This window comes from Myotis brandtii, unplaced genomic scaffold (genome assembly GCF_000412655.1).
Source record: "Myotis brandtii unplaced genomic scaffold, ASM41265v1 scaffold62, whole genome shotgun sequence".
Taxonomy (NCBI): domain Eukaryota; kingdom Metazoa; phylum Chordata; class Mammalia; order Chiroptera; family Vespertilionidae; genus Myotis; species Myotis brandtii.
In genome coordinates, this window is record NW_005370366.1 from 2987450 (window position 1) to 3008494 (window position 21045).

General features: G+C 35.7%; 1 protein-coding gene and 1 long non-coding RNA gene across 5 annotated transcripts in view; both read right to left on the minus strand.

Annotated features, from left to right (window-relative positions):
- Window positions 1–21045, minus strand: part of PSPC1 (paraspeckle component 1) — a 126593-nt gene that overhangs the window by 52580 nt on the left and 52968 nt on the right. For all 4 annotated transcript variants that reach the window (XR_001359364.1, XR_001359363.1, XM_005880020.2 and 1 more), the window contains exons 6-7: window positions 19248–19353; window positions 604–661 (exon numbers count right to left, since the gene is read on the minus strand). Coding sequence is in view for 2 of the 4 variants with exons in the window: in XM_005880020.2 (XP_005880082.1) it covers window positions 604–661; window positions 19248–19353 (164 nt within the window). In the remaining 2 variants the exon portion in view is untranslated. The remainder of the gene's footprint in view (window positions 1–603; window positions 662–19247; window positions 19354–21045) is intronic.
- Window positions 4717–9358, minus strand: LOC106723665. The gene is made up of 3 exons (XR_001359365.1): window positions 9012–9358; window positions 6113–6115; window positions 4717–4727 (listed from the first exon to the last, which is right to left on the minus strand). It is a non-coding gene; the product is annotated as an uncharacterized LOC106723665 (long non-coding RNA).

Below are 21045 nucleotides of genomic sequence, written 5' to 3' on the forward strand. Positions count from 1 at the left end.
TACCAAATTTCCAAAGTAAAAAGGTTAAAGACATGAAATTTGATTTTTGAAATATTATACCATGCAATTAACTGAACAAGTTTCATATTGTATCAAAACCTGGTTACAGGTATTTTTCATTAAGTCTATTAAAAGATAATACAGCCCAACTGGTGTGCTGCACTGGTTAAGCGTCGACCCATGAACCAAGAGGTAGGTCACTGGTTCGTTCCAGGTCAGGGCACGTGCCCAAGTTGCAGCTTGATCCCCACCCCACTAAGGGGTGTGTAGGAGGCAGCCAAGAGATATTTCTCTCTTTTCAATGTTTCCATCTTTCTATCCCTCTCCCTTCCTCTCTAAAAAAAATATAAAAACATATTTAATAAACAAACAAAAGATACTGCCTATTTTAGCCTTCAAATAAACAAAATGAAAAAATTCTCCCTAGGCATATATTTTTAAATATACTTGTATCTTTTAATTTCATAAATGTAAGAGATTTCATCATTAAAATGTTGATTCCAAACCTCAGTTTGTTACTGACATGTAGATACCACAAATAGCATATACCGTTGCCCAAAGAATTACAAATAAGTTATAGAAGCCTTTGCTTCCAATCCCTACCTCCCATGTTTATTGCTCCACGGGGACCCATATCACCCATTCTCATTTCCTGTTCTCTCTGTAAGTAAACATAGTTATCACAGTCAACCTATCGATCTTATCACATTTCCCATCTAAAATAAAAAAGAAAAGAATAAATTGGGACAACACTTTCCATTAAAGAATGTTAATTTTCCAACACCTCTTACTTAATAAGAGCACTGAAAAGAAACTTCAGTCTCCCAGGCTTAACATACTACAATGTTTAAAGCACCCAGTTTATAATGCTAGATTATAAATAAGTCAGATTACATGAAATTTACCAGAGAATATTTTTAATGTTTTTATTCCATAGATCAAAGACACATGCCTAGATTTTTTTTAAGATCTCGTAATAATAACCCCCAGGGCCAATTATTTTTTCCTCCCAGATCACTAAAGTCTTCAAACAGAAATGACTGTTACCACTTTTATATTCAAACACATTCATACATACAATACAAACAGCTGTGGGACACTAAGCTAAAAACAGTTATAGATTATTTTCACTTCTGAAATACTGTAATTCATCCTTGCCTTTTTATTCAAGTATTCAAGCATTATTTTACCCATGACCAATATAATACAGGGTTACCATAAAAGTCTCCACAAAACACAGCAATTATTGAATACTCAATGTAACACTCCCTTCCTTCATTAGAACAGTGTTTTTATTTGGAAACCTAAATAAAAGTGGTATTACACAGTTGGCAAGTTATGAAACAAAATGCTCTTGAGGTGAACACAAAAGGTCATATAAATGTATAAAATATGTGAAACATACTACATTTGGCGAAATAACTCAACATATTACAATTGCAATTTGCACTATTATTTGATTATCTTTTCCAATATCAGACAAATGTGTTAAATGTAGTGATCCTAAAAAACATACTCAGACAAAAGTAACAATGTCTGAATCTAAAGAAAGCATAATTTTTTTACTTTTAAAATTAATTTTAGCCCTGTGCGTCAACCTATGAACCAGGAGATCATAGTTCTATTCCCAGTCAGGATATATGCCCAGGTTGTGGGCTCGATCCCCAGTACAGGGCATGCAGGAGGCTGCCGATCAATGTGTCTCTCACATCAATGTTTCTATCTTTCCCTCTCTCTTCCACTCTCCCTAAAAATCAATGGAAATATATCCTCGGGTGAGGATTAAAAACAGGGGTTCAATTTGTATTTTTACTTTTATATTTGACTTAACTACGAAGATTAGAAATGCAGTTTAGAGAAGGTAATCATTACAGTCTCACTGTTTGAAGCTTCAATTTTCAAATCCCCCTCATATACCCTAACACTCTAACTTGATGCCTATGATTCACTGGTGGGGTTAAGGTGTAGAGACTACCATTTCTATTATCTTTTTATAACTTCAGCTTTACCTATAGCTATCACTTTCTTTTTTTTTTTTTTTTAAATATATTTTATTGATTTTTTAGAGAGAGGAAGGGAGAGGGATAGAGAGCTAGAAACATCGATCAGCTGCCTCCTGCACGCCCCCTACTGGGGATGTGCCCGCAACCAAGGTACATGCCCTTGACCAGAATCGAACCTGGGACCCTTCAGTCTGCAGGCCGACACTCTATCCACTGAGCCAAACCAGTCAGGGCAGCTATCACTTTCTGAAATAACATGTTTAGCTTTATTATTCACAAAGTACTTTTAAAAAATATTCTTAAATTGTTCTATTATTCCATATTCTTAGTTAACACAATTTTGTGAAAATCATATTAACACAGTGAAGAGATCTATGGTTTTAAGTCAATTATGCAACAGTGGCATTAACATTCCCTTCCTGATGCTCCAATTCTAAAATATATTTCTATAAATAATATAATAAAAACCTTACAATAATCCATGTTAACGTAGCAATATCACTGGTAAAATACCAATTTATATTGTAAAGTATAGCATGTTTCACTAAACACACATACATTCAATTTATTAGTGTTGAGATTTCCTTAAAGAGTATAATTTAGTGTTTTTATATAGCTTCACTCATAACTTTAAAAAAGATAGTATAGCCCTAACTGGTTTGACTCAGTGGATAGAGCACTGGCCTGCGGACTCAAGGGTCCCAGGTTCGATTCCGGTCAAGGGCATGTACCTTGGTTGCGGGCACATCCCCAGTAGGGAGTGTGCAGGAGGCAGCTGATCGATGTTTCTCTCTCATCGATGTTTCTAACTCTCTATCCCTCTCCCTTCCTCTCTGTAAAAAATCAATAAAATATATTTAAAAAAAAAAAGCTTACCCAGTAAAATAAAATAAAATAAAAATAAATAAATAAAAAGGCAGTATAATTAGATGACAGATCATTTTTTAAACTATTTTAGAATGAGCAGTTTTCAGGTTCCTAGTAATGTCGTAAGGTTACTGTTTCTTTCTATAAATCCACTGCTATATACTTGTAGTAAAATGAAAGAGGCAGAGATGTAATCAAAGGAATTTAAGACAGTAAATCTCATTATAACTTAATATATCAATAAGGAGAATCACTTGAATAAATTCACTATAACTGTGTACCCACTCAAGAAGCAATACATATAGAAGCAATTCACTTCTATAAATTATTCTTATATATTTCAAATTAGAACTGGCTCACAGTATGTGTGACGTTTTTATAATATAAATTTTAATAATGCTTCATTACTTTAGCATAAATTAAGAGCTGTGGTTTAACAGGAGACAACCTATATGTAAAGAAAACCTCAAAAGACTACTACAGTGCGATAAAGCTATGAAAATTGTTTTTAATTAATTCAATTAAACCTCATAGCAACCCTGTAAGTAGGTTTATTGTTATCCTATTTTAGAGATCTTTATAACTGAGGCACAGAACTTTTAAATAACTTATCAAGGTCATACATACATATAGTAAGTGGTTGAGCTGACCTATAAAATTTTGCCAAAACAGAGTTCATGAAATTTTTCATTTTCATAAGACACCTTCATTTTTAAAGAATTCCAACAAAAACTAACAAAAGACACAATTTTCTTAGTTTATTCTTACAATGTTTATAAGAAGGTATGCTGTCTATTAAGAGTTATGCATAGGTATCCCTGAAAGCTTGTCACTGAAGAAAGCTTAAATTAACATATTACCAACAAATCAAGCAAAGTATGACTGATTTTCAGAAGTATATATCAAAGCAACATTTCATTCAAATAGCAATTCTTGAAGTACTCAGAGTCCCCACACCATTTCATGAAGTGCACAGATTCAAAACTGTTTCATGACTTATTAACTCTAGAACATAGTTAAAATGTTATGATCTATTCGGGCTTTTCACTCTATCGACATTTGTGGATAGTGCAAAAGCAATTGTGGGCAAAAATCCAGTTTTTCTGGGCAAAAATCGAAGCATTTGTATTCAATTTTTGCTAGAAATCATTGTATTCTTCACATGCATACAATAGCAGCTTAAAAATTTCAATTATGATACCTGGATGAAGCAATTAAAATTGTTTATTAAATCACTATCCTTGGATACATATCTTTTTAATATTCTATCCAACAACACAGGATATATACATTAAAGCATGTCTGCTGCATTATGAAGTATGGTGATTGTTTCAAGAAAAACAATTACTGTGATTGGGTTAGAAGCTGAATGAAACCCTTTTGGCTTGTAACAAGAATTTTTCTTGAGACAGCATTAGACAGGCAAATTTTTGCAGACATTTTACGATGACATCAGTTTTGGTATTAAGATGTGGTTTTTAATTTTGTATAATAAAATACATTAAAATCTGAAATATTTGTGTAACTTGATAAACCAGTATTTTTCGAATGTTGGGTACATGACATTACGAAACGTGCCTGGGTAAGAGAGCCATTCAAAGTTCAAAGTAGACCAATATGATTGTAATGGAAATTAATGCCTATCAAGTTTTACTATAGTATCAAACAAGCATATCCACAATTACCAGAAAAAGTTAAAACACATCTCCAGTGTGAAGTCAGATATTTTTCATGTACTTTAACCAAGAACATTTTGCAATCAATGGAATGCAGAAGAAAATATGGGAAGCCAGCCATTTTCCATAAAGGCAAACATTAAATAAATTACAACACAGTAAAACAATACCGCTCTTCCTACTACATTACAGTTGAGCATTAAAGAAGTTTGCAATATATATATATATAAAAATAAAATAAGGCCATTCTTCCCACTAAAACCCTTCCCTCCCCTCCCCCGCCCCCCACACAAATTTCTCCTCCTAAATTTCTAATATGGTAAACACTGATATAACCTAAACAACAGCTCTTTGGGGTCCTAATTTTTAATAGTCTATAAATAGGATTTCAAAACCAAAAACTTTGAAAACCATAAAATAGCAGAAAATTTGCACTGATGTAAATTAATTAAAGCAATATACCCTAAAGTGCAGCATCTGACGTTATTTTGTGTAATGTAAGGATTTTTTTCCTTTAATACTAAAGATATCAATCTGTGGTTTTAAACATATTATATTTATTTTTCTAGGTAACCTAATTTAAAGGTTTTACATGGTACAAAAATAAAGCTAAAATTATGTATAACCCTTGACGGTGTGCACAGTGGTTGGAGCATCGGCAGTTCTATTCCAGGTCAAGGGCACGTGCCTGTGTTGTGGGTTTGCAACCTGTCCCCTGGTTGGGGCATGTGCATGTACAGGTGGCAACCAGTCGAATCCTAGTCAGGGCATATACCCAGGTTGGGGACTCTCTCACATTGACATTTCTTTCTTTCTCTCTCTCTCTCTCTCTCTCTCTCTCTCTCTCTCTCTCTCTCTCCCTCCCTCCCTCCCTCCATTCCTCTCTCTAAAAATCCAATAATAAGGAAAAGGAACTGTAAAACAGAGTGAATATTTTTTTAAAAGTTTATCTAACACAGTGATCAACCTAAATTCTTATTTGGATTCAATAAGCCACAATCATTTCTCTACTTTAATTTATAAAGACATCTCTATATGTCCCTAAAAAGATTCTATGGATTGTCTAGGGATCACCATGAGCCATTTAGATTCCATGTCTTTTTTTTTTTTAAATATATTTTTATTGATTTCAGAAAGGAAGGGAGAGAGATAGAAACATCATTGATGAGAGAGAATCATGGATCGGCTGCCTCCTGCACGTCCCCCAGTAGGGATCGAGACCAGGACCCAGGCGTGTGCCTCTGACCGGAATCAAACCCAGGACCCTTCGGTCCGCAGGCCAACGCTCTATCCACTGAGCCAAACCACCGGCCAGGAGATTCCCTGTCTTAATAAGGAAAATGCTAAAAATCCTGTTATAAAAATACTGATATAGAGCATTTAAATCTATTAAAAGAAATATGGCCGAAACCGGTTTGGCTCAGTGGATAGAGCGTCGGCCTGCGGACTGGGGGGTCCCGGGTTCGATTCCGGTCAAGGGCATGTACCTGGGTTGCGGGCACATCCCCAGTGGGAGATGTGCAGGAGGCGGCTGATTGATGTTTCTCTCTCATCGATGTTTTTGACTCTCTATCTCTCTCCCTTCCTCTCTGTAAAAAGTCAATAAAATACATTTTTTTAAAAAAAGAAATATGATTACAGAGAAATGTATTAGTTCTGGCAGTTAACAAGACACAACTTTTCATCATAAAATATTCCAAAACTTTTTCCTAAAAAGAAATTACACTTACCACTTGAAAATTTATATTTTATTTCATTAGAGCAGTAAAGGAATAATAAGACGGTTAGATAGCCAGTCAAATTGTCATGGGAGAAATTAGACGACGTTACTACCCAGAAGTATTAGGTAATAAACAATATATTCTGAAGAATGGACAGCAATCAAGTACGTGACATATTAAAATAGGTATGAAGAAAAAAATCTGAAAAGTAGGCCCCTTTGCCAATAAATTATTCACTCTTTTAAAAGGTGTTAAGATATTAAAAGGTGTGCATCAACAAAGTATCTTTTCCTTTAAAAAGTAAATAAATTTTAAACTAAAAAGGTAAAGACATGTTCTCATTGATACAACTCAAATAATATTATGCAAACTTTCCAACATAACCAAAAGAGAACGTTTGGCAAACTTGCTAGACAGAAAAGGGGAAAATACTTTCTGTGACATAAGATGATCTTGTAATATATACAATCCATGGTGGTTTTTTCCTCTCAAATTGAATACATGCATGACAAAATATCTGCACCCATCAATACTGGGGAAATGTTTTTCAGTTCTGTCATTGTTAAAATGAAACTTTACATCATATATCATCATGGAATTGCAAATTAAAGTAATGAGACACCAAAATACAACCATTAGAATGGCCAAAATCTTAAACACTGGCAACATAAAACGTTGGCAATGACGTGGAGCAATTGGATCTCTCATTTATTGCTAGTAGAAATTCAAAATGGTATATCCACTTTAGAAGACAGTTTAACAGTTTCTTAGGAAAGTAAACATACTAGTACTCTTACCACAGAATCCAACAATCACGCTCCTTGGTATTTACTCAAAGGAGTTGAAAATTTATATCTACGCAAAAACCTGCACAGATGTTTATAGCAGCCTTATTAATGGTCAAAACTTGGAAGCAACTAAAATGGCCTGCAGTGAGTGAATGGATAAACATATTGTGGTGCATCCAGACAAAGGAATATTATTTAGCACTAAAAATAAATGAGGTATCAAGTCATGAAAACACACAGAGGAACTTTAATGAATAATACTAAGAAGCCAATATCAAAAGGCTACTATGATTCCAACTATATGACATTCTGGAAAAGGCAAAACTATGGAGAAACTGGTTGCCGGAGGTTAGGAAGATTGGGGAAGGAGGACAGATGAACAGGTGGAACATCAAAAACTTTAGGACAGTGAAACTACTTACTCTGTGTGATACTATAATGGTGTATCCATAACATCATACATTTGTCCGAACCCAGAGATTGTGCAACACCAACCATGAACCCTAATGTAAACGATAAACTTTGGGTGATGAGGATGTGTCAATTAAAACAAATGTACCACTTCTGTACTGTGGAAATTTGATAATGGAATCTGTATGTGGGAAAAGGAATCACATGAAAATGTTCTATACCTTTTGCTCAATTTTGTTTTGAACTTAAAACTACTTTTAAAAAGTCTATCTAAAAAAAAACTTTAAAAATGTTTTTGCACAATTATCCTACTTTATATCACAAGTATTAATCACAAAATAATATTTGTTAAATTTCATACCAGAAACAGAGGGAACAACAAATGTAAGGAGGGGGACTTACTCTTAGCTCACTGTATTCATTAATCAAAAGATACATACCTCCTCTTAAACTAGATTTACTCGACAATGTATTTTTTGTCTGGTTCAAGTAACTTAGTAAACAGTCTAGAGGCCCGGTGCACGAAATTCGTGCACTGGGGGTTGTCCCTCAGCCCAGCCTGCACCCTCTCCAATCTGGGACCCCTCAGGGAATGTCCAACTGCCAGTTTAGGCTCGATTGCACAGGGATTGGGCCTAAACCGGCAGTCGGACATCCCTCTCACAATCTGGGACCACTGGCTCCTAACCGCTCGCCTGCCTGCCTGCCTGCCTGCCTGATTGCCCCTAACTGCTTCTGGCTGCCAGCCTGATGGACACCTAACTGCACCCCTGCTGGCCCAATCACCCACAACTGCCCTCCCCTGCCAGCCCAATTGCCCACAATTGCCCTCCTCTACCTGCCCAATCGCCCCCAACTGCCCTCCCCTGCAGTCCTGATCACCTACAACTGCCCTCCCCTGCCGCGACCTACCTCCTCCTCCAGGACCCACCTACTTCGCGCAAGGCAGTGGAGACACCAGGACCGGCCTCCTCCATGCCATGCGGAGCTGTGGGACCCCCAGGCCTTACCGCGTGGAGCGGCTGCCAGGCCCCGCCTCCACTGTGCGTGCCGCCATCTTGTAGCAGCCATCTTTGTGGTGGCCATCTTGTGACATCACACGCAAGGGCGTGAGGACTACCTAGGCTTTTATTAGTATAGATTATTCTGATGTCACTGTCAAGTTCAACTGACTATGTAGCAAAATTAAATGCCACTTTTTATAATACTAAACATGAATTATAACTAAACATGAATTAAATATAATAACATAGAATCCAGAATGCATCAAAACAATTAAATTTATATTCAGCTGAGAATTTTATTTTTAATCTATATAACTCAGGAATATTTTTAAGATTATAATTTTCAATTGTCATGGCAAACTCTTTGAAGGGGTGCTTTTAAAAACTGAAATTTTAGAATTTAATTACTCTTCAAATTTATTTTATCTCAAATTCTTAAAGAAATCAGCAATAACGATCTCACAGCTACTATAAAAACACAATTACTTTTAATATAGTATCATAAAGTTCACGAGACTAGTTTACATTTTTTAACCATAACCCCTTACCCAGTACACTTCCTTATCAAATTCAAAACTGCTACCATGATTAACCAGATTAAAGTATGAAAGATTAAGCCAAAGAACAAATATAAACTGCACGAGAAGCTATTCCAACTTGGTCCCACAAACAGAAGAAAGCAGAAGAAGCACACAAAGCCTATGTGTTCCAATGTGTGAAAAATTAAATACACATTTAACAGATAATATCTTTTTCTGCTTGTAATATTAGAAAGTAAGCAAATTATCTTAATCTACTGAAGCTTTGAAATTCTGTCAAAATATATATTTTTCCTAAGTAGATAACTCAAAGCAACAGATTCAATATACAGACAGTCCTCGGGTTACATCGGACTCGATGTACATCGTTTCTTGGTTATGTCGCCATCTCCCATTTATAAAAAAAAAAAGTTCCGTCATTTCGACGTATGTACATATGTGCTTTATGTTTTTTATTATTTATTTACCACAAGTAAAGGTCAGGAATTGTTATCTTTCCTTTTAAATTTTTTTTTACTGTTTCACTTCATTACTGATGTGTATGTGCTCCATGTGGGTGACGTAGGTGCTTATGTAAGTTTCCGATTTACGAAAATCGCTTTATGTCGTGCCATAGGAACGGATCTCCGACGTAACCCAAGGACCTACTGCAGTGATGGCAAACCTATGACACGCGAACTCATTTTTTTTGGTTGATTTTTCTTTGTTAAATGGCATTTAAATATATAAAATAAATATCAAAAATATAAATCTTTGTTTTACTATGGTTGCAAATACCAAAAAATTTCTATATGTGACACGGCACCAGAGTTAAGTTAGGGTTTTTCAAAATGCTGACACGCCGAGCTCAAAAGGTTCGCCATCACTGACCTACTGTATAGTAATTTTTAATTATTTAAGCAGTAGTTAAGTTACTTTAGAGATACTTACATCCAGAAGAAGAATTTAAAACATAGTATACAATATATGCAGGATATCATAAGACGAAGAGGCAAACTTACCCATGTACTTTTAATTAGTTGAAATCTTAAGCAGAAACAAATACATTTCATCAGCAGAGCATGCTTACAAACCCAAATTCCTACTCCCTGCATCACTAGTAATTTAGTTAATAACTACACATGGACACTGACATTCATATTTTCTTGTTAGATCCAGTATAAATTTCTGCCATTTCAAGTGATACTACCAGAGCTTACTGCCTCTATAAGAAGTACAGAAGATACTAGATACTGATTGGCCTACAAAATTTTTGTTTATATAATCACCTTGTGAAAATTATATAAAAAATGTAAAGAGGCTCTAAATATTATATCAAGAAGTCACAAGGCAGAAGTAACAGGTTAAATTAAATGTTTTGTTATTAATTCAAACTATTTAATAATTAAAGTTCTTATTCATATTACATATACTAGATATTATAAAAATGTGTTTGCTTCAGTTGAAAACTACTATTTGACAATCTTGACTCTCCTCTTCTCTGACCCTCAAAAAAGGTAATGTCACTAGAAGATCTTATCATTTTGAACCAAGTAAGATTAGAACTTACCATTTCAAATGAAAAGATATGGGCTATACCTACAACACAGTGGAATAATAAACCAATCATGTCATTTACAAACAAAAAATAAACCCAAAATAATTTTGACAACAGTGGTGAGAATGCTCAACACACCAGACATTTCCTAATAGAGAACCTGTAAATTCTCCAAACTTCTTAACTATATCTCTCTCTACAGAGGTATCCGCACCTAAAATACTCTGAAATCCCCTCTGTATCCTCTACTGTTCTAAATGGAAACCTCCAAGTCTTCCTGTAAGTCTAATGCTCTGAAGGGATAATCAATTGGAAACAGCATATTGAAATATTAGGTGTGTTGAAAACCAAGTACACAAAAATTGTGGTCATTTAACTGTTTAAAATTCACTCTTCATTATGTTATTCCATTATGAAGTCTAGAAAAATAGTAGTGGCTCAATGCCACCTATTTTTTGAAAATACTGATGTTAACATCTGTCAGTGAGTATGGTAGCCCATAAAGAACACTGAAAACCATGTGATTGAGCTGCACTGGCATTTGAAACATCACACACTGATATCAAGACACCAATCCCAGCTGGTGGCTCAGTTGGTTGGAGTATCATCCCATACAACAATAAAGTTACAGGTTCAATTCCCAATCATAGCACGTACCGGAGGCAACCAATCGATGTTTCTTTTTCACATTGATGTTTCTCTTTCTCTCTCTCCCTTCCTCTCTCTCTAAAACCAATAAACATATCCTTGGGTAAGGATTTTTTTTAAAAAATCAGACATCAAACAACTACTTAATTCTCCCAGCTCACATCTATGTGACGACAATATGAAAAAGTCTCCTGACCTGAAAAAATTTAGAGTTCAATTAGTGGACAGCCAAGTCAGAAAATAGTTAGAAAGCAAGGTGACAGGTAATAGAAACCATATTAAAAATGATAAAGGACCACAGCTGGGTTGAGTAGTCAGAGGAGGTTATGTATGCACCGAGTATATACTTTTCCTCCAGGAGTAAAAAAGATATATGAAATTTTTTCCTGATCATAAGCCTCTCTGAAACTCTAATGGAAAGTAAGACAGAAAGGAGTATCTGAATCATCTAATATGACATAGAAATAATTTAATTCAATAAAGTGTCCTCTGATAGTGTATATATGCAGGGTGTAAAGGACTCAGCAATCGTTTTCATCTGGACTTATTTAGAAAACCTTTAAAAAGATATTAAAAACACACACCACTATAACCATAACAGTACCCATATTCACTTCTCCCAGTTTGAAATTTTTTGCTGCTCCTACATATGATGGAATATTATTAAAATTATTAAATAATCCTTTTGAGAAGTAATCAAAGATTTCAAGTTTACTTAAATTAACATATATCTTCAACCCAAATACCCCAAATTGTAAAAATCCTAGATCACTTCCAAGAGTATATGTAACCATTATAAACATCTATCTTTGTTTTTGTGACTATAAAAGTTTAAGTCAAGTTCCAATAATGTAGCATCCCAAATATGCAGTTCTTAGTTCACTGTAGGAAATGAATTCAATTTTTTAATGAATAACTTTTTAAAAACTGATCATAAGTAGAGTATTATATTTTAGACCACTGCAATATAACTATTACTATCCAATTTGCTTTTCACCATCATGTCCAAACCATCGAAAATAGGCTGCCATTATACCAAAGCAGGTCACATTTAAATGTAACACCAAACCCTACAGCAAATAGTTCTTCAGTGATTTCCATAGAATAATGGAGAGTCTATAAAAATTCTTGTGAAACATTCAATTACTCGAAAGCTTAAGATGTTTAGACTTCCAAAAAACCAATATTCTACTGCAATATAATCAAATCTCTTGAGGGGCTAAACATTAAAAAAAGAGAAGTGATAGCCATGTGGAAACCACAAAATGGCAACTTCTTCCCCCGCCCTCAAAAATTCACAAACCTTTTCAGAAAATGTATTTGCACCTACTCATTTGTACCTACTCAATTGGGATCAGCTCTCTCTGCTAGCACTTAGTAATAAAATTTTATTATTGGCTGACGTGTCTGTTTTGAGTTTTGTACATGGCACATCAGGGGAATTTCAGTTATAATTAAATCAAGGGTTAATAAGAGACAGAATACCCACTCAAGAAGCAGAAAAAAGAGACTGACATAAAGTAGTGGCTGACTAAACAACAGGCTAAATAGGGCAATACTGATCAAGAGGAAATAACATCTGATCAAGAACAATGCACCCTGGGCAGGTTGCTCAGTCGGTTAGAGCGTTGTCCCATGCAGGGCTTGAGTCCCAGTCAGGGCACATACCTAGATTGCAGGTTAGATCCCGGGTCCGGGCTTGCACAGGAGGCAACCAATTGATGTTTATCTTTTCACATCAATGTTTCTTTCTATGCAATAAAAACATCCTCAGGTGAGGATTAAAAAAAACACACCACAAACAAAAACAATGTTTTATGCCTCTACTAACTGGAAAAAAAAAAAAAAAAAAAGGAAAAAAACCCCATCAGCTGTAGTGCAGCAATGCTTTATCAGTTCTTCCCATAAATTTACTCTGACTTATATAACCATGACTATCAATGAACCTTCTGGCACTAATTTGGATTCTTCAGGAACTTTGGGTCTAAGATATGAGGTGCTCTGCTCAATAAGCCTTCTAAATACACTGGAAAAGAACATATAAATTAATAAATTTCCATTTCAATTCACAAACTTTTCTGGTTAAGGTCCAGATAGTAAATATTTCAGACTTTGCAGGTCAGAGTCTTGATATAGTTTCATACGGTTGTGTCTCAACTAGACAATTCTCTGCCACATTGAGGCAAAGCAGCCATAAACAAAATATAAACAAGGCTGTGTTCCAATAAAACGGTTCCATAAACAGACAGTGTTCAAATTTGGCCTGAAACCAAAACACAAATAAATTTATAGGTTGGAGACCTAAGAACCCATATTTTTAAAAAGTTCCCTGTGTATGTATTATTTGAAAAACACTGCCATGGAAGAGACATTATACCTTTAGCCTCTTGGTCACATCTCCTCAATGCTTTGGATCTCACTATTTAATAATCCCTGGAGCTATAATGGAATAGCCACTGACAAAGGAACATGATTGGGTCAAATTATTGCCATAGCATATAATATACATTCATTTTCAGGTTTATTGTGCACATTTGTTCATATATTATGCACATATTCCCACTTATTCAAATAGGAATAAAAACTCTTCAATATCAATTCACATATATATTTTGAAACAAATATGAAGACCTATTCTTCAATAAAAACCAAACATAAATATCTCATCAGAGGACACTTTTAACACATTAGCACCCAATTTTCCTAAACAAAGTATTTTAAAACTACTATAGCTAGAATGACATTTAGAAATTTTTATAAGATTACCATTTTCCCAAGAAAACAAAGTTTACTCTAGAAACTACATTCTTTAAAAATATAATGAAAATGTCCCCTTTACTCCAACCAAGATTAAATCCACAAATAAAGGCTGGGATAATGCAGTATATCAATGTTTACACTAATTTAATCAACAGTAAGTGAAGCAAACTAACACAAACACGATCACAAGACAATCTCATAAATTCTTATTGTTAATAGAATAACCTCTTGTGATGTGTCCAAAAGCTATAAAACTGTGCTAAGTAGAAAATTGGAACCTCATAAATAGTATCTAAAATATGGTTCAAATACATTCTACCCTACAATAAAGTTAAAAAGTAAATGTAATGAAGGCATAGCATAAAAATATATGCATTGTTATGGTAGTCAAAATACATTATGCTACAGGAATGAAAAATAACATGTTTAATTTATAATTACTAGAGCTTTTATCATAGAGCTTGACTATCTTTAAGGAGAAATAAGATATGAAATAAAAATGACAACATCTAAGTGAGAAGTACTGACATAGCCTTGAAACTTTGAAAAATATATTCACATGTACACTATAAAATCATGATAAAGTTAAAGGCTAACAAAAAAAAAAGCATGACCAAGCATGATAGATGTTTTCCCTCATCTTTTGTTCCATTTTTAAAAAGTATTATTAAAAAGACACAAAATATGAAAGTATTTATTTTATACTTCAAAGCCCATACTATTAGTTGTTTCGGAATACTAAGAGAAAAATTAGAAAGAAATCAGAGGTCGCATCTTAAAACAAGTAAATCTACTTTACTCTTTACTCTTATTATGTGGGCAAGCTGAACACTTACCATTTCATTCCTTTAAACTGAACAGTGAAAAAGAGAAAGCACATAAGAAGGCCTAATTTTCAAGGCTTTTAAGAACAAAAACAAACATTAAAATTATTTAACAATTTTTCCAAAGACAGTTTTCAAAGTAAATGTCAAATAACTGAAACAATTGCCTCAATGTTTTCTCCATTGACATAAATAGTCAAGACCTATAGAGCTTTTGCTAATATTTCTTTAGTGCTTGATTAGTGTACATTAACAAGTATCAGGAAGCTAGGAATTAAACAAAATTGACAACGATTGTGTCTGCTCATAATTTCTAATCTCAGAGATCTAAAAATAGAACAAAGATTATCTTCACCCAAAGATTTAATTCATTGTTACACACTATTTTAAATATGGTTCCTCTTCAAAAAAATTAACAACTTAGTAAACTTTGAGGCCTAACATGAGTACTAATTTAAAAAAACAACAACACAACACTCCTGCCCAGGGAGTTAAGGAGTTAAAGAGTAAAAGTATTTTGGGTTTTGTGGTCACACATACTCTCTAATATTCCTTTTTCCCACCATTCATTAATCCCTTAAAAATGTAAACACACACACACACACACACACACACACACAAAAATGTAAACACTATTCTTAGCTCTGCAGTAGGGTGGATCAGTAAATAATCTATTTATCAAATGCCAACATTTGAAAAATAGATTATTTACACGAGGTGGATTTCTATTTAACTTATTTATTCACAAAATTCATTAAATATTTATAAACTTTTGCCCACCACTAAAATACATTTTAGGCCCTGGTCAGCTAGCTCAGTTGGTTAAAGCATCATCCAGATATACCTAGGTTGTGGGTTCGATCCCTGGCCAAAGAACATATAAGAAACAACCAATGAATGCAACAAATTAGTATAACAAAGTGATGTCTCTCCTTTCCCCCCTCTCTCTAAAACCAATTTTTTAAAAAATATAATAAAAAAATAAAATAAAATGCATAGTAAACATAAAAATGTTTTTAAATTAAAAATAAGGCTACGTAGTAATTCAGGGTTAAATTGTAGCAACATTTCCAAGTAGTTTTTTAATAGAAAAATAAAATTAAAATGATCTGTCCATTAAACATACTTATAGTAAATGACAATAAGCATATTAAAACACTGGTGTTTTATAAACTGTGAAAAGAGTTCAAATAGTCAGCAATGAAGTTTGTGATGGTAAACTTAATCAAGTTTAACAGCAGGATACTAGTATGGTTTAATCATTTCCTTTTACAAACCTAAATGATTTATGTATATCACATTATCACAAACTAGAGACCCAGTCCATGAAAATTCATCCATTGGAGGTGGGGGGATCCCTCAGCCCGGCCTGCCCCCTCTCACAGTCCTGGAACCCTCAGGGGCGAGAGGTGACCTGGCGATCAGGGGAAGGCGACACCCCCATCACACCTCTGCTGCTGCCATTGCTGGCAGCGCAAGCCTTGGCCGGCCCTGGTTACCTGAGCCTCGGGCGGCCCTGGGCGGCTGGGGGACTGAGGGTCCTGGGGGACTCTGGAGGCAGGCGCACAGGACTGGGCGTCGCCATCTTATGGCTGCGGGCGCTGCCATCTTTGAGGGCAGGGCAGTCAATTAGCATATTCCCTCCTTACTGGCTGTGGATGCCACCATCTTTGCTATAGCTGAGGGTCAATTAGCATATTCCCTCTTTATTAGATAGGATAGCTACATGTTTTCTCCAAGGATGTAAAATTTATGCCAGAAAAATATTAAGAATGTTAATTCCAACAAGCACTTTAGTAAAAGAAATGTTCAGATACATAAAAAGACTAGGAAGAATTTCCTAATCCTCAGTGGAATGAAATAAAATTTTCCTAATACACTGACTCTATTTGAAAAGAAAAACACTAGCAACTACTTTTCAAAATATGGGCCTGAAAATTTAAATTCTACATTCTTTTATAACATCAGAAAATATCCTCACATTGATAAATCCAACAGGTTTATAGTCAAATATAACAATCAAAGAAATCTAAAACAATTTAAAATATGCACTCAGAGAAAAATAGAATTGCAAAGTGTTAGAAATTACTCAAAAACTATTTACAATGCTTAAAAAAACTTACTCTTCTAATTTGGTGATGAATTTAAAAATAAATTAAATCTTTGATACATCTTAGAGATTTTTTTTTATCCTTGGATGGATATTATTTTACTGATTTGAGAGAGGGGAAGGGAGAGGGAGAGAGAAACATTGATCGGTTGCTTCCCATACATTCCGTAACCAGGGATCGAACTTCCCAATCCAATTATGTGCCCTGAGCAGGAATCGAACCAGCAAACATTTGGTGAACAGGATGATGCTCAAACAACTGAGTCACTCCAGCTGAGCTTATATGACTTATAAATAAAAACTTTTTAAATTGAATTTAAATGACGCATAATTTTCAAATAATATTTACTTGATGGGAGTGAAGATAAACATTTCTTAATGTTATACAAGTCAGAACTTATTTTACAGTGTGAACATTCTTTCAAATAAGAAAGGTAAAAAAAGGTTCTAGGGATAGACCTGGCAGGTATGGCTCAGTTGAGCATCAGGTCACTGGTTCGATTCCCAGTCAGGGCACACACACACAGGTAGCTGCTGGTTTGATCCCCAGGAGGGATGAATATGGGAGGCAAGTAATCAATGATTCTTTCTCAAATCAATGATTCTCTCTCTCTCACTCAAGCCAATAAAATAAAATAAAAACATTAAAAAAATAAAAAATAAAAATGTTCTGGGGTCAGAAAAACAGGAACAAAGAAGGTCAGAAAAAAGGGCAACAATGACTTAAATACTTTTAGCTTCAAAAACTTATTAAAGAACCATGGCTTTTAAACAGCTAGAGAAAAAAAAATAGTAAATATTTTTCAGAATGAATTAAGCTGGCATTCAAATAATGTAAACAATGAGATTCTGTTACTTATCATTAAGAACTTGTGAACTGTAACACAGTTGAGGTATCCTTGTTTGCCCTAGCATTTTGCCTCCCCAAAATAACCACCCTAGTCAGATCATCTCTTTGGAATTAACTCCACTTTATGAGAAATTCATAAAAGAAACTTGTTAAACACACTGCAATAAAACATTCACCAAATTCACGATGGGAGATAATGTATATAATAACACTCGGAAAAAAATGCCTCGGCCAAATGGCTCTGTTGGTTGGAGCGTAGTCCCATACACCCAAAAGGTCGCAGACTTCATTTCAAACAGGGCACATACCTAGAACTCGAGTACAATCCCCCGTAGGGGTACATAAGAGAGGCGACTAATGTTTTTCTCTCTCTCTCTCTCTCTCTCAAATCAATAAATATATCCTCCAGTGAGGACTAAAAAAAAAATAAAAAGGAAAAACATAAAAATAAGAGAAAAACATATGAACTAAAATGATGTGATTTATTAGACAATTTAAAAAACCAATTGTCTAAAAAAAAAAAAACCAAAACCTTAAAGGCCTGGGCAAATTTGGGCATTTATTAGTTAACATTAAAGAATTGACAATTTTTTGCCCTGCCAGTGTGGTTCAGCGATTGAGCATAGACCCATAAAACAAGAGGTCACAGGCTTGATTCCTGGTCAGGGCACATGCCAAGTTTGAGGGCTCGATCCCCAGTAGGGGGCGTGCATGAGACAGCCGGATCAATGATGTTTCTCTTTCATCAATGTTTCTCTCTCTATCCCTCTCTCTTCCTCTCTCTCTCTAAATTCAATAAAAACATATTTTAAAAAAAAGAATCAACAATTATTAAGACATAAGGATATTTTCAAACAGAGTCCTGCCCTGGCCAGGTGTGGCTCAGTGGTCATCTACGAGGTTCGATGCCCGGCCAGGGCCCATACTGGAGACAACCAATTTATTTTTCTCTCTTTCTAAAAATCAATGAAAATATATCTTCAAGTCCTTATCATTTCGAAATACATATTAAAATATGGATGAGCAAAATCATTTGAAGTTGGGAATTTTATACAAAATAATGGGGGAAAGTTGGTATACTTGAAGATGAAGAAAAAGATCAGCCAGCTGTTGGTAACTATTATGTTTGGGTGATGAACACATGAGAATCTACTTTTACAATATCTAAAATCTTCCAAAGTAAAGAATTTTTATTATCATTAAATAATGAAAATCAGTCAAGTGGAGATGGATTTATAAAGACTTCTAATTTAGTAACATATATTTTTAAAAAATAAGGTAAAACTGAAGAAAAATTAACATATTTCATAAAACATGAATACCTTCAGAAACTAATTTTGATTTCCTACCTGAAAGAGGTTTAAAAAAATCATTTAACACACAAAAGCATGACAAATTTAGAAAGATTAGAAAATATATTAATATATAAAGCAATACCTAAAAAATTCTCAACATACATAATCCACCTGACAACAAAAAATAATTTTAATTAACTAGTATTTTACTTACATTTTCCATATAATTTGGCTTAAAGCCCTCTTGCTGTCGCCTCAATTCCTCCTGTTCTCTGTGTCGAATCATTTCTTCCTCACGACGACGATGCTCTTCTTCATGTCTAAAAGGTATTTAAATAAAAACTTCAGCATGATTGCTTTGTAAGCCATAATCAGGTATTTTATTTCAGGTTTAAAAAAATCATTTATGCAAAATACACTGTCAAATTTGTCAACAATGAATGGTTTAGCAGATTTACCTTCCCTCTATTTTGCTCTAAATCTTTAATAAATCAAATAAACCAAAAATATAAAGTAACTTAATTAGAATAATTCCAAAAGGTAACATATAACCAGTAACGTTAAATGCTTACAGTAAAAAAAAAATTCAGAGTCCAAATACTCAAATATGTACTATATTGCTGTTTAAAAAGAAAAGCCTGGGATCAATTACTGCCATAGCAAAGTTCCCACAGACACTCAGAATCTATCCCTATGTAAGCCAGTGCAAAGAACTGTACTGCCTAGACAAAATTTCTATTACATATAGAAGGAGGTCTTAAACTCTCCCATCCCCATTTCAACAAACCACTGAGAAATTCCAGGGTAGCAAGGGACAGCCCACACCAGTTTTTGTAAATTAAGTTTCATAGAACAAGAATTTACTTACTGTCTATGGCTACCTCAGGATAAGTAGCAAGACAGACCATATGGCCTGCAAGGCCTAAAATTGTACTTGCTATCTATCCCTTTTCCCAAAAACGTTTGTCAGCCTCTGTCCTATAAGTATATTGAAGCATTAAGGGGAAAGTAAAAATAAGACCATATATATGTGCAGGATTACTATTAAATTAGTAATCCTATCCTATATAATAAAAGGCAAATATGCAAATAGACCAAAAGGCAGAACGAGCGAACAACTGGTCGCTATGATGTGCACTGACCACCGGGGGGCACACACGGAGCATGGCAGGCGTCGGCAGCAGAGCGTGGAACATGGCAGGCATTGGCCACGGCGGGATGGTGGAGCGGGTGAACAAGGCAGGATGCCAGTTGCTGTCATCAGGGCGAGCCTCTGGTGGTTACTGAAAATTCTTTGCTCCCGCACGCCGCACTCCCACCAGCAACAGTCGCGCTGGCACCTACTGCCAGCGCCAGAGCCACCGCTCACACCCGCTGCCAATGCCCGGCGCCGGTCCCAAATGACCGAGGGCTTCTCCACCTCCCCCTGCTCCTCAGGGGCAATCGAGGAAGCAGCTGCCACTGGCACCCACTGACGCTGCCGGCCCCACTTGCACCCACTGCTGGCGCAGGCCCGAATTGCTCCACACCATCAGCAGGTGCAACCAGGGCCAGTGCCGACAGCTCGTGGGAGCGACAATGGCAGGAGCGGGGCTGCCGGTAGACAGGGGCTGCTGCAGGCGGGGTTGGGTGGGGGTGCGGAGGATGGGCCAAGACCCGCCCCTGTGACCATGGCAGCCTCGCAGCCCAGTTCTTTCAAGGTGCACACATACACACACACACATAAAATAAAAGCCTAAGCGACCTTTACGGCATAACGACCAGAACGACTGGTCGCTATGATGCGCACTGGCCTCCAGGGGGCAGACGCTCAATGCAGAAGCTGCCCCTGGTGGTCAGTGTGCTCCCACAGGGGGAGCGCTGCTCAGCCAGAAGCCGGGTTCACGGCTGGTGAGTGCAGCAGCGGTGGTGGGAGCCTCTCCTGCCTCCACGGCAGCACTAAGGAGCAGCGAGCCGAGCAGTAAGGAGCAGCAAGCAGTAAGGAACAAGGGGTCCCAGACTGCAAGAGGGCA